The sequence below is a fragment of the Panthera pardus genome, unplaced genomic scaffold (genome assembly GCF_024362965.1).
Source record: "Panthera pardus isolate Hobbes unplaced genomic scaffold, ASM2436296v1 HiC_scaffold_10, whole genome shotgun sequence".
Taxonomy (NCBI): Eukaryota; Metazoa; Chordata; class Mammalia; order Carnivora; family Felidae; genus Panthera; species Panthera pardus.
The window spans coordinates 35333612-35348691 of record NW_026526655.1 but is presented as its reverse complement, the minus strand read 5'-3'; the positions used below and the strand labels follow the sequence as shown (position 1 = coordinate 35348691).

At 40.2% G+C, this 15080-nt stretch overlaps 1 protein-coding gene across 7 annotated transcripts in view; it reads left to right on the top strand.

Annotated features, from left to right (window-relative positions):
• SPATS2L (spermatogenesis associated serine rich 2 like) overlaps positions 1–15080 on the top strand; it is a 166428-nt gene that overhangs the window by 97795 nt on the left and 53553 nt on the right. For all 7 annotated transcript variants that reach the window (XM_053906493.1, XM_019428377.2, XM_053906515.1 and 4 more), the window contains 3 exons: positions 8535–8643; positions 12049–12098; positions 14696–14942. In XM_053906493.1, the coding sequence (XP_053762468.1) occupies positions 8535–8643; positions 12049–12098; positions 14696–14942 (406 nt within the window). The remainder of the gene's footprint in view (positions 1–8534; positions 8644–12048; positions 12099–14695; positions 14943–15080) is intronic.

The following is a 15080-nucleotide window of genomic DNA, read 5'->3' as shown; positions in this document are numbered from 1 at the left end:
TCACTCCTCAAATTGTGGCCCATTGTACTAGCTTCCCTTTGTTGTAGCAAATCACCACAAATTTAGTAGCTTTAAATAACATGATTTAATAACATTGATTATCTTACATTGATGGAATTGGAAATCCAGATGGTTCTTATTGGGCTAGAATCAAGATGTTGGCAAGGGCTATGTTCCTCTCTGGAGGCTGTAGGTGCAGAATTTGTTTTCTTTCCTTTTCCAGCTTCTGGAAGCTGCCTGCACTCCTTGGTCATGGCCCCATTTCATCTTCGGACTTAGCAGTGGCTGGTCAGGTCTTTCTCACATTGCATACTCCGACATTGACTTTCTTCCTCCTTCCACTTAGAAGGATGCTGTGGTTATAGTGGGCCCACTGAGATAATCCGGGATAATCTCCCCATTTCAAAGTCAGCTAACAACCTTAATTCTATGCAGTCTTAATTTGTGTGTAACCTAACATATTCATAGGTTCCAGGGGACTGGGGGCATGTATGTCTTTGGGGGCCATTATTATGCCAACCACATCTGCGGACAAGCAGCATGTATATCCCCTGGGAGCTTATTAGAAATGCAGAATTTTGGGCTCCACCCCAAGCATCTGAATCAGATTCTGCATTCTGATCAGATTCCTAGATGATGTGAATGTACTTTAAAGTTTGAGAAGGCACATCTCATTTTTTTCCACCTTCAAATCTTCATTATTCCTTCTAATCCTGGTTTCCTGCCAAAAAGAAAAAAAAAAGTTAATTTTGATTTGTACCCCTGGTGTTAATTCCCAAAAAGTCAGCCAAGTAGAACATGACAACACCTCATGCATATTTTTTTTTCCGCTGGCAGAAAGTAGATGTTAGAAAAGGCAATTAAATTATAGCATTATCCATGATGCCAGGATACTGGTCTACAAAGAGTATTTTCTTCCTCAAGAAGATTCTTGAGAGAACTGCCTTCATTAGTGTGTGGATATTAGTGGTCCAGCAAGTGAAGCAAAACATACACAGATGAGCTGTGTTTAAGGCATCTCTGAACGGCTCAGCATTTGAGAAATATGACCAAAGCTGATTATAAAATTCCTTTCAAAGTTGCAAGAATGGCAAACCCATAAATAACTCTGGTTCTCACTGGTGTGCAAAGGAGGTTGCTGGCTGTTTGACTGCTGTCCTTAGGGTAGGGGGTAGGATGGAGCGACAACACTGCAGGCTCCTCAGGGCTAGGACCAGCCATGTACACCACATACATGGTATATAGCCATATACCATCCTCCTGGTACCTAGGAGGCACTCTGTTCACTTTGGGCTGGAATACTTTTTAATCCTGTAATACTTTACACTGAATTTCAGAAACGCACTGGGGGGGAAATGGACAAATAAAACTGTAATATTTCAGTGGCTATATTACTAGGCTTCCTACTTCCTTTAGTTCATTCGGTTGTACATTCATCGATCATCTTCTGATGCCACCCATTGTTCTAGACCCAGTAGATATATAAATGTGATCTCTCTCACTCAGGGGCTCATGTCCCAGTGGGACAAATAGTCACATATGTAATTATGCCAACACAAGTTGCTAGAAGAGGTATGTGAACAAGGCTCATGGGCCTTCTCCATTCTGTCCTTCACATTCCAACTGGATTTACCTGTAAAGTCATCCGTTTCTCCCTTTTGCCAATTGAATTGATTATTTGGCTTTATTATTCTTATTTCCAGCCCTGGCTGCTAGTGTTGTGTCTAGCACTTGCTGCTTATTGTAGAAAATGAAACCCTCTCAAACTAGTGCAAGTAAAAGAAGTTATTATAAAGGTCTGGGGTAGGGTCTTATGGGACTTCAAGAAGAGCTAAAGAAGCAGGCAAGGCAGGAAGTGAGGCAGCTCCAGAACAGCCCCTCTTCATCCCTATTTTCTTCTCTCCCTTTGTATGAAAAAGTCCAGACTCCCAAGGCAGAGACTCTGATTAGCCCACTTGGCTTTTCTGCCAGGTTACTTCCTGACCTCAGTGATCTTTGTCACTACATTCTGATTGCTTCCTTCATATCACTCACTTAGTGTGAGTTGCAGTAATACACATTTTAAATTTATATATTCACTTCTCTTTTCCTCTATGGGTTTGTAATGACAGTATCTGTTTCGTTAGTGCTATATCCAGCCACTAGTATGGTACTCGATCACAGAAAGCATTTGGTGAGTAAATAAAGAATGAGCAGGCCGGAAGAGGGGAAGCAGTGATGGGCTTCCTTATGGTACATCAGCTTGCAGGTGAGTGAGGGCTTCAGGAGAGCCTCGGGTCTGCTGACTGCTCAGTGAGGCTGTACAGGAAGGTTCTTAAGGAGAGAGGTATACAAATAAATTTTCACCAGCACCCTAGCCACATATTCTGTCCATTTCAAAGACGTGCCGATTTTTACACCTAGAGGGACCCTTCTCCTTCATGGCCCAGTGTAAATGTGCCAACCCTTTTCTTTTTAAAATTTATTGAGCAGCTAATATGTGCCAAATTCTATATCTAACACTTAACATGCATCATCTCTTTTCATTTTTACTGAGACTCTAGCAGGTCATATCCTCATTTTACAGCTGCAAAACCAAGTTTTGACAGTTTAAACAGTTCATCCAGGGTCCTAGAGCTAGGATGGAGCAGGGCCAAGATTAGAATACAGGTTTGTTTCAATTCAAAGTTCCTAAGACATTTAGCTGTCTCCTCTGTAATCTGCCTTCTCCAGGCAAACTTTACTGGTTCTTTCTCTGGAGTACCACAGTACCTTGTTCATAAAGACAGCACGGGGTTACTATACACTTTCAGGTGCAAACGGTTCTGGCCCCACTGCTACACTGTCCCCTTCAGGGCAGGAACTGTATCTGTTCCCCTCTGTGTTCTCTGTGCCTGTCACTTAGTGGGGGCTCAACCAACATCTGACTGCTGGGCTGACCTTTGGAATGATAGGCACTTACTATGTTATTTTATATTTTTAAAATTTCACAAAATATGGTACCTAAAATGATCAGATCTCATAAATATTCCTCCCATCTCTGTTATTGAAATTTAGAGGACATATACACATTCTCCTACCCATATAATGTTTAGGTCACATCACAGTCACCTGACCTCCACCCCCATATTATTGTGGATGGCAAATGCAGAGTGATAGGATGGCCCAAACCTGCTCACAGAATAGGCCTTTGACCCAAAACAGCAGCTAGATACAGCTACAAGTTGGCATTGTCTCACTCAGCAAATAGTTGTTAAATACCTACACATGCACATGATCAGTCAGGCAGGGTGGGCATGTTGACTATGCAGAGGTGTCTGAGCGGAGGACTCTTGCCCTCATACCGCTTACCATCTAGTAAGCACGGCATGTACACACTCAGCATGTAGGGTAGAAGGCGCTAAGTGTAAAGAGACACCTGCTGATAAGAGCCGTGGGAATTGTAAGGAGGCAGGGTGACTTCTGGCAGGGCTAGTGGAGAAGGACCCCACGGAATACGTGGCACTTCAGCTGGACTCTAAGATTCGGACAAGCAGACACCTCTCCTGTCAAGGACAAAGCTCACAGGGGTGGGGGTGGGAAGCCAACACTGGGCAGAGCGAGAGAGGCGTTGGGAAGGGCAGGCTGGAGCTGCTGATGGCCATGAATGCTCAAATGTAGAGATTTAGCTTTCTTCTCAAGAAAGGGAGTAGAATGGCCATGATTATACTTTAGGAAGTGCAGTCTGGCAGGAACCTCGGAATGAATTTGCAGAGGAGACGCCGGAAGCAGAGAGAGTAGTTATTTTATGTTTATTTGATAATACTGGGTCTCTACTGATCACACAGCTGTGTAGGTGGATTGGAAACTTTGGTTAGAGAACCGTTTTTGAAACTCAGACACAGTCTAAGTGACTCATCAGTAAGCCAAGAAGAATTTCTAAGAGTCATCACAGACAGGTTCAAAAAATGCACAGTGTGAATGAGGAAATCTGCTAACAGCTCTTAAAGCAGACAGCGCAAGTCCAGAGGAGGGAGGTTAATGTGGGAAACTGAAACTGAGCAGCGTCTGTGAAAGCCACTCTGCCTGGCTGCTCAGCGCAGGCGAAATGCCAGCAGGGCGGGCCTGAGGCAGAACGGGGCAAAGCCTGCCCGGCCAGATAGAAAGCCCCAGAGAGAGGAAGGCAGGAGATTAAACCGCTGAAGGTAAAATCAAAACAACTTCTGAGATGCAAAAGGCGGATTTCTCAATTGCAAACTGAATTTGCCAAACCGGATTTAAATTAGTAGAAGCCAAACAAGGGAACGATTTGAGAAAGGTAAAGCTGTTGCTAAATGAACCGCTACCTAGCGGTCCCGACGGTCGCCCAGCAGCCTGCACTGCCGCCTGCTCCACCCCTCCTGGACCGCTCTGTTCGTGGCGTGAGAACCCTGGAGGGATGCAGTCAAGTGCAGCTTCAAACAGTGGGCTTCGACGTGAAGCTGCAGCAGCAGGCACACCAGCTTGGGCTGTGGCAGTGGAGTAAAGGCTGTATGTCTGAAGCAGTCCCAAAAACAGCCTCTGCGAAACAGTCACTGCAGGCGTGAATTTTATGAGTTCCCTGTATGCAAACTACCATTAGTCACGCATTGATTGATCCATTCCTCCAGGAGCTTCATTTCCAAATGCAAAGGCAGCCTTTCAATACAACCTCACTATAACACTGCCTTTGTCATCCACTCCTTATTTTTAAAGCTACTTCATAATGAGATCTTTTTTTAGATTTAAATGCTTAGACCCTTTATAACTCTGCTGCGTCATGAATAGGGACCCTGTGAGGTTCCTGTATTTTTATGTGCACGTATAAGCATGCAGAATTTCTCCATCTTTCTCAAAGACATTTTCATTGGAAAGTAGACGTAGTGAATTTATAAATAAGAGGGTGGAAAAACAATACTCCCTTCACATTAGCCAAGCCCTGGGATTAAAGCAAACACAGAGCTTGGCCCAGAAATACAACTAGAATTCAACATTACTATGGAATACCTAAGAATAGGCAGAAATTCTTTTTTCCCATTTCTTTAAAACTTGACATTCCTATCTTAAGTATCTTCCTCTGAGAATTGTGTGCAATATTCATAGTTAGATTTAGTATCAGAACTCAGTTATTGACAATTTTCTTAGGATATGTTCGGAGCTAGAATATATAAAATGACAAGGATAGATGTTTTCTGTATCTGACCGTGGTTTTATTTTTTTTTTCCTTTTAAAGAGGAATAGGCAAGTGTTGTATAAACGTCTAAAAAGAAACTGTCCCTATATGCTGTGGTTTATATATTATGTTTTACCTTAATATAATAAAATCTGTTTTGCAGAGGAGAGACTGGAAGCAGGGAGAACAGTTATTTTATGTTTGTTCCATAATTCTGGGTCTTTACTGATCACACAACTGTGCAGGTGGATCAAAAGCTTTGGTCTACATGGGGGGGAAAAAAGTTACAGAGAGGGAGGGAGGCAAACCATAAGAGACTCCTAAGGACTGAGAACAAACTACATGGAGGGTGAGGAAGAGAGGAAAGTGGGTGATGGGCAAGGAGGAGGACACTTGTTGGGATGAGCACTGGGTGTTGTATGGAAACCAATTTGACAATAAACTATATTTTTAAAAAAGAAATCTTTGGTCTAATGTAATTATAATGCAGTTAATGTAATTAATAACTAATCATTGCATTATTTAGAAGGGTATGGCTGATAAAATAATGTAATTTTTAAGGTTTTGTTAATGTTTATTTTTGAGAGAGAGAGAGAGAGAGAGAGAGAAAGAGAGAGACAAGAGTGGGGGGAAGAGAGAGAGGGAGACACAGAATCTGAAGCAGGCTCCAGGCTCTGAGTTGTCAGCACAGAGCCTGCTGCGGGGCTCAAACCTACAAACTGTGAAATCATGATCTGAGCCGACGTCGGATGCTTAACCAACTGAGCCACCCAGGCACCTCAGAAATTTTATTTATTTTTATTTTTATTTTTTAAAGTTTATTTATTTTCAGAGAGAGAGAGAGGGAGGGGCAGAGAGAGAGAGAGAGAGAGAAAGAGAGAGCATCTCAAGCATGCTCCAAGCTGTAAGCGCAGAGCCTGACTGGGGAGGGGGGACCTTGGTCCCACAAACCGTGAAATCATGACCTGAGGTGAAATCAAGAGTCAGGCTCTTAACCAACTGAGCCACCCAGGCACCTCAAGATTTTTGTATAACACTAACCAACCATAGTAGCTTGAAATGTTAGAATTTTATTTGAAAGAACTACATTAGAAGGGTAACATGTAATGTTTATATGTAACTCCAATGCACTGGTAACTATTAAGCCAATTGTATCTGTTGTTGGACACACATTGTTAGTGATTTTCCTGGCTAAATGCAGGTGTTTTTGTTCTTGTTTTTCTCTCAGCTTCTCTTTTAAAAAAAAAAGGGAAATGGGGATGTATTGGTCAAAGAGTACAAACTTCCAGTTATGAGAATAACAAGTTCTGGGGATCTAACATACAATATGGTGATTATAGCTAAAAATGCTATATGCTGTACTTGAAGGTTGTTGAGGGTAGATCCTAAACGTCCTCACCACAAAAAAGAAATGGTAATTATGTAATGGAATGGAGGTATTAGCTAATGGTATGGTGGTTGGTAATCATTTCTCAGTATATAAATGTACCAAATCAACACCTTGTACATCTTAACTTACACAATAATAGAGATAGAGATAGAGAGAAAGCTATCTTTCTAACATGATGAATGAATAAGAAAGTACAACTTAACAAAAGAAAGGATAGTTGAGAAATCCTCACATGGCCTTTGCATGGCCTCGTAGGCCGTGCATGATTTAGTCCCTGCCCACCACTGGTCCCTGCTTATATTCTAAAAGCCTCAGTTCTGCCTCCCTCTGTGCCTTACTCCACATTCATACTGTTCCCTCTACCTAAAATGTCTTTCCTCTTACCTCCTACCCATCTCTTCTCACTTGTCCTTCAGATGTTAACATACCTATATAAGGTCAAGTCTCCTTGTCATATGATTGAATGGCATTAATCACGATGTATACATATATATTTATTTATGTGATCATTTGATCAACACGTACATGCCCCTCTAGTCTGTAAGTTCCAGGAAGTTTGGTGCCTTTGTCACACAATAGGCATTCAAAAAATGTTCACTGAGTGGATTTTTACAGAGGGGAAAGAGAAAAGATGAGAAGGAACCTATATCTGAAGAAGTAAATTTTTTAATATAGAATCTAAAAAAGTAAGAACTATAAAAGGTGAGAATAGAAAAAAAAAAGCAAAGGAATCCTGAGACACATACATACAAATACATATATTACATTAGAGTCCTTGGTTAAACCCACATGTTTATGAACGTCAAGATTCAAAACCAGCTTTCTGATCAATAGTGTCAAACCTCTGTAAGTTATGTACTTCCAGCTTGTGCTGTTTTCTCATTATAATCTAAGTACTCTCATGTACAGATCTATATGAGATAGGCTGCCTATTTTCTGACATAATTAGGAACTAGGCTATATTTAACTATACTTAACTAAATGTTCTGGTTAGGAGAGTCACATTACACATATCGTACCCATATAATCTGTAGTCCACGAATCTGATTACAGTAAACTGCATGTAACTCTAAAACTCAATTAGCCATAATTTAACCATTGATAAAAACACACAAAGATTGTGCTGTGCTTTCATGATCATCATTATGGCTACCACTTACCTTTGCACCATGAGGACTCTAGAATCTATCAGTAGCAGCTACAATAATCCCCTTGATAGAAAGCTGGGTGAGCTAGGTTTTGCTCAGATAAGTAGAGCATACTGTAGTAATTCCAAGTTCTGTGAGATAGAGGTCAATGAATTCTATTAGTAAAGAATCCATGCTAAATTTAAGAAATACATATAGGTCATTAAAAATTTATTATCAGCTTAGCTTAACCTATTAAAATCCTTAGCTTTCATATATGTATTTACTTGTACGATGTTTTAAATGTTTGATTTTTAGAAATGTGTTTGGGAACATTCTGTATTATGGCTAAGATTGCCATTTCAAAAGTACAGTGCCCCACACTTTTATGTCTTTGTAAGCATTAATGGAGTTTTACAGCACACTTGTGTGAGCTTTGAGATGACTGCTTGCACTGTGCAGATAAGAGAAGCTGAGGCATGGGGCTATTTCTGTAAGTTTTCCAAAGATGCCCCCTGAGCCAGTGTAGAGGAGAGCTTGAGACAGAAAACGATCTGTGTCTTCACTGAAAACACCTCTTGTATGCATCCTTAGTCTTGGGGATAGGTTGAGGGTGAAAAACCAGAATTGGCTTTTCACACTTACTACCACAGTCCTAACAAGGAGCTCTTGGTGGACATGTATACATAAATAAAAAGGGTATCAAGGTGATTAGCAGGATGAACTTTTGCTGGTCTGAAATGCTTGAGTCTGCTTGATGGCAAGATAGATTAGTTGGCTTTTCAAGGCCTTCTAACAGTTATAGTCTATCCAGTATGGACAATATTTAAAGTGTTTACCTTTCTTTTTCTTTTCTTTTTCATCATAGATCTATGCAGTTCGCTCAGTTGTTCCCAACAAAAGCAATAATGAAATCGTGCTGGTGCTACAACAGTTTGACTTTAATGTAGATAAAGCAGTGCAAGCCTTCGTGGATGGTAAGCATACATGACCCCTGAACCTGTTAGAACTAAATAGTCTATATGTTCTGTGTTTTTCCTCAAATGCATTGAATGTCAATTAGCTACTGACAATGTAATTCTCATAAAAATATGCTAAGCTTTAAAAACACATCCATATACTCAATAAGAGCAGAATTTGGGATTTCTTTCTCCCTCGTGTAAAAAAAAAAGATTGTACCTAGTTTATAAAAGATACCTATTATAATGATGCTAATTCCATTGTCCACCAGTCTTTCCAATTTGTTATTAAGCATGCCCTTTATTTGATGGTGTCCTTGTGAATGGAGGGTAATGCACTTCCTGATCTGGAAAGCCTCCTCAACTCTTCAGCATAGCTGTACTTAGCTGCAGTCCTTGAACTTGATGCTTACATAGTCTGAGAGGACTGGTTTATTCTTTTTTTTTTTTAATGTTTATTTATTTTCGAGACAGCATGCTCACACCCCTGTGCCGGGGAGGGGCAGAAAAAGATGGGGGGGTGGGGGTGGAGACAGAGGATCAGAAACTAGCTCAGCGCTGACAGCAGAGCCCGATGTAGGGCTCAAACTCATGAACCATGAGATCATGACCTGAGCTGAAGTCAGATGCTTAACCAACTGAGCCACGTAGGTGCCCCAGTACTGGTTTATTCTTTAGTAGCCTTAGTCTATGATTTTGAGATTGCCTAATTAATCAGAATATCAATTCTGCTCATCTACCTCTAGATCCTTTTTGCTGTCTAAAACAGAATTTTCTTTAGACAAGCAATTGCCAGTGATATCATAGAATCCAAAGTCTTAGGAATATGTTTATCTTATAAATTTGTAACCTACGACCTTATTATTTCCTGTATATTATGGGGAAATTCTCCCCTCCTATTTGAACAATTTCCACTTATGGACAGAGGTCTCGTACTTGTCCTCAGTTACCATATGGGTTCTGTCCTGGTATTAGTTTCTGTGTTGTAAATATGGACTGGCTAAATATAATCTGATAAATCGGGTCAGGGAACACCTGTCAGCACATTTCTCAGTTATATCCTATTTATACTTTCTTTGTTAAGGATGGTTTGATTTACTTATTTTCCTAGGATTGGAATAATTTTCCTAAAGTTCTACAAGTATGGTTGCATTTCAGGCCAGGTCTTGAAACCAGGCCACACTCTAAATCTAAATTCTCTCAACTAATCTCAAGATTTAGGGTCCTAACTGATTTAAAAAATGATTGTCATTCAAAATAGACCTGCAAGCAGACCCATAATGAGCAACCTTTCTGTTTCTCTCTGTCTCATGGACTGGCAGATACGGAGTTTTTAGTCATAAGAAAAAAATAGTAGAAAATCTGATATTGATCTAATTCGCAGCATTTGGTGCAATTTGTCTCAAGAAAAAAATTTTGGAAATCTGCACATCCTGGCGCAGATAAGCTCTCAAGATTCACTTGCCAACGTCATTCACATGGAAAAAAGCTTTAGGACAGGAAAAAGGTTATTATCCCCATTCTTCCCCACCCTCACTTGGATTGAAGCCCCCACATTCCCCATCATGAAAGTTTTCATTACAAAGTGACCCTGATGAAATGCACAGATGCTCAGTAACTGATAGACTGTCATCAAATCCGTTTGTATTTAAATAGAGCACCTTGCTTGTCCTTGAAATTGTCACCTCGTTGTCAGTGTTGAGATCTCATTGAAAAAACCCATTGATTGCTGAGAAATCTCATATCACTTTGGTTGGGGACCAGTTGGAAAACTTGTTTAAAAACCACTGAAGTTCAAAAATATTTGTTAGGAATCACTTATGAGGCATATTAAAAGCACTGTTTCTGAGTGGCTTCAAAAGCTTCAAGCCGTTTCAGTATAATTAAAATTTAATAAAACACTTTCTAAATTCTCTGTGAACATGAGTATTCCTTCTTAAGAATTGCTCTCAAAAAGCTCATTGTCCAAATTGCAAATAGAATTTATGTCAAAATGTGAAAATTAGAGGAATAATTGTAAAGCCATAAGCAACTCACCTCCTTTCTCTGATTAGAAAGAACATTATTTAACACTGCTTTTTAATTTTATTTTATTTAGAAAACTGAAGTTTAGCTGTAAGTAAAAACTACCCTAATGATTATTAGCCACTGGATCGGCTAAGAAAAAAGCCTAATAAAAGTGACTTTCTAAAGTTCTTCAAAAGGAGAATACTGTGAAACATTAATTCTCTGGGCAAATGAGAGAAAGACCAGCTCAGTTAATAAAAAGTCTGAATTATAACTTACTTTTAAGTGCGGTGTTATTATTTCAAGTACATGTAACTCAGAAAGCCTAAGAGGGGCATTGAATTGGAAACTTTGAATAGATAGGAATAATTAGCCTGTCTAAACATTTGTCAAAGCAATATGGCCTTCTGCTTATCTAACAGTGACAGTGGACTCAATAATTGGGGCCCTACTAATTTGAAATTTGTTATAAAGACCGGCCTGAAGTTTATCTCTGTTTAGCCAACACACTCATTGTACAGAACTATTAGTATAATGAGATTGTATGAAAAGGCTTAAAATTGTTAAAAGAATACATTTAAGAGCTACTCTTTTAGAATTACCTATTTATAGGAAAACAAATGACGTATTGTTGAAATTACCCCCAGCCCAGTTGGAATGAGGGAAGAACTTTGTTACACCACGTGGAAAACAGTTATCATAGCTGACTAACAGTATACATGTCTTTTAAAATATTTTACAGCTTAATCAGGTTAGACTTTTCCTCTGAGTCTGTGCAAGGCCACATATGTATGTGAATAGCATGGAGAAAACCTGAGATTAGTATGTCAGTCGATGAATTTCTTTTGTTTCAAAGTAGAAGCCTCGCAAAGAGCACATCCCATCCTTATGCACAGTGACGAGAGCAAAACCAACCTCAGATAATCTGCCCTCCTTATCACGCTGCTCAAGTTCAAGTTGCAAACATAATGAGTGGGGGCAGAAAAAGAGCAGGAGTGGCCAAGCAAAAAGCTTTGATGCACTTGGTTAATAATATTCAAAATCCCATGTTTGGTCTGGAAGATTATAGGTATTTTGATTCATATATCAAACAGAACAATTTTAATTCCACCTATGGCAATGAAGCTAACAGAACATTCTCAAGATATATTTCATTTTCTCTAAGACAACATAATGATAAAAAGGTAAGCTTCATGTAGTGGGGCTTAATACTTTGATAAAACCAAGATCATGCAGTGAATTAAATGAAAGTCTGGAAATAAAAAATGAAACTGGCATTTTTATTAAGGTAGGATGTATCAAAACAAATGAAAAAGCCACAAAAAAAAATTGCTACCAGGATGGAAAGACAGAGATGAATTTTGTGTGGTGTTTTATTATGTGAATACGTGTTGAAGGTTCTTTGTCTTTGTCTAGGCAGTGCAGTTCAAGTTCTAAAAGAATGGAATATGACAGGAAAAAAGAAGGTAAGATTAATACTGATTGTAAATTAATCACATCTCCAATCAAAACATCCATGGTTGTTACCATTTAAACAAGGTTACCAATTTTATGCTTCTTTCAAATATGTTGGTATGTAGACCGAGAAAACTTGCAAATTCAAGACTCTCTTCAATTACCAGCCACCCTCACTACTAATGCCCTTGTTTTCTGTTGGAGTGTTTTTAACCACCAGGTGTGCTTTAGAAGTCCCAGAGTTTTTCTTTTTAAGTATTAAGGGGAACCCAGCCGGAGAATTCAAAGGATTCAAGACGTTAACTTGCCTGAACATATTCCTTAGCACAAAGGAAAAAATTAGGGAGTGTTTTAAAGATACTTGAAAAGCTCTAAATATATTTTCACATGTTTTTCCAACTGAAAGAATCTGTCCAAAGCTGCCCTGAGTTGCTTTGTTTTTTTGTTTTTTTGTTTTTTTTTTTTTTTTTTTGCGGAGTTCTAAACTAGATCTTTAACAAAGGAACAAGAAAATACCTTAAAGCCATAGTAAGAAAGGGACCAATTTTTTTCCTTCTTGATAACCCTGGCAAACCACTCTTTGAGAACAGAGGGAAGGAGATTTTACTCTGCCCTCTTCGAATTATTTTCCTTTCTTGGCTAGTCACAAAGGGTTTGACTTCTGGGCACACGTGAGGTGCGCCTGTGTCACATGGCACTCTGTCTCCAGAACATGCCTGCCTAATCTTGTGGACATATATGGAGCTCAGTAGCTCCTACAAGGTGCACCAGTCTTGTTCTTGGCCTGCAACCTGTTTTAGTCTGATTCTGTTTTCAAAGGAACTGCCCCATCCGTACCCATAATTTCCCAGCCAGGCCTTGTGTTTTGGGTATCCCACAATATAATACTCCAGTCTACCCTTCCCCATGAGGGAAGATCACAGGCCCACAGAACAGGTTTTGAGAAAACAAAAGGCAGCATTACTTCCATAAAATCCTGAGATGACTGAGATTACTGAAATTACCCTTCGCCCTCTGTTCTCCCTTTAGTTTCTTGTGGAATAGGAGGAATTGGGAGATTTTTTTTTTTAACCTTTGTGTGTCACCCTTTTTGACAATCTCTGCTTATCTCTACTCATGGTTTCCCTGACTTCTGTGTGAGCTGAAAATGGTTTGCAAGTGATTGAAAGGCAATATTGACATGTCCGTGGAAAAATCTCAGATGTGTGGTTTGGGTATCAGATTTCTCTGATGTGAAAAAAAGAGCAGAGGAACAACTGCAGACCCAGCTCACTAAGCCTCCATCTTAGAGGCTCAGTGGGAAAATGGTCTCCCCAGCCCAGCAGACATGCAGCTTGCATGGCAACCTGTGCCGCCAGCCCTTCCCTTCACCCAGGGAATGGCTTCTCTCAGCCAGAGGAGCACTACTGGGGGAATGATTGTGGTTTCCATGGGAAAGAAAGGGAATGAGGAGGAGAATTAAGAGGAAACAGTTTCTTTTTATTTTTTCTTTTCAAATGTGTTGAAGAACAAAGCCAGGCTGATGTTCCACTGGCACTCACTGCTGCAGCAGGCGGGTGGGACAGGGTCTGCTCTAATGGGTCAGGCATCTGTTCTGCTTGGCCAAGGTCTGCGCCGTCCTGAATGTTAAATACATTGAGTACCCCGAAGGTACAAAACCAAAGTCAAGTAAAGCGTGCAACATAATTGGGAACATCTTCTTAATTTCCTGTATATTATTATGTATCATCCATTAGGGCATCTTAGGAGAGGTACCGTAAAACCCTGCCATATTGTGATAATTGGGGTCCAAAAACATTTTAATGGTCTAAAATGCAGGGTGGTGTTATTTCAAAGTAAATAAAGTGAAACCATGTAATGCTGTTCGCCTCATAGCCGAGAGGTCGTCCAGGATTCCAGCTGCACAGTCCAAATCCAGGTGGACCCAGATCGGTTTGGCATGGCTTTATAGCAGTTGTCTGCGCCAGCTTAAATTCTTGTGGGGATGATTATGTGTCCTGTGGCTGCCTTGCACTCTGTGGACAGTGGCAGCCATGCCAGGAATCTCCTGGTTGATTAGTATCTATCTCGGCAGACCCAACCTGGACTTTGGGGACCTGCCTTCTACTTCTTTGCCTACCCTTTTCCTACTGATTCTCCTCCTCAACCTCCTAACCTCCCCGGAGGATCAGAACCCTTGTCTCCCACCACCACATCACCAATTTAAGAAATGTGAGATCTTCTCCAGTGGCACAATATCTGAATTCAAGTTCTTTGAAAGCAGTTCTCACAGGATTTTACTATATTACCGTTCATATATATATGGCTTCAATTTGCTCCAATAATATTTCGACTTTTAGGCCATTCCCTGCTATTTTTTCCTTTTAAGGGAACTTTTATTTGCTCACTATGTTTATGAGGTAAAAGTTTACACAACTTACTGTGAGAAAGAAGATACTTACATTAATGTGGGCGGTTAATAAAAATGTAGGTGTTTTTGCCCATTCTAAAGGGCCAGAAAGCAAACAAGGTAACATACTTCATTTTGATGTCTAGGTTCACTTTGTATCTAAAGGGTCTGAGCTGAATAATATTTCATTTATAATATCTCATTTGTTTCTCATTCTAGAACAATAAAAGAAAAAGAAGCAAGTCTAAGCAGCATCAAGGCAACAAAGATGCTAAAGACAAGGCAGAGAGGCCGGAAGCAGGGCCCCTGCAGCCACCACCGCCCCAGATACAAAATGGCCACATAAATGGCTGTGAGAAGGACAACTCATCCACCGATTCTGCCAGTGAAAAACCAGTCCTTATCCCTCGTGAGAAAAAGATCTCGATACTCGAGGAACCTTCAAAGTCCCCTCGTGGGGTCACAGGTCAGTAATTCTCGTACAGAGTTGCTTAGGAAGGCACGGAAGAAAAGGATGCAGAGGGAACCCACTGAGTTGATTGTTTCTACTGTTGATATTGTTGAAAGAGAAGGGTTGTTCTGCATTGTGCAGGGATGCAGACAT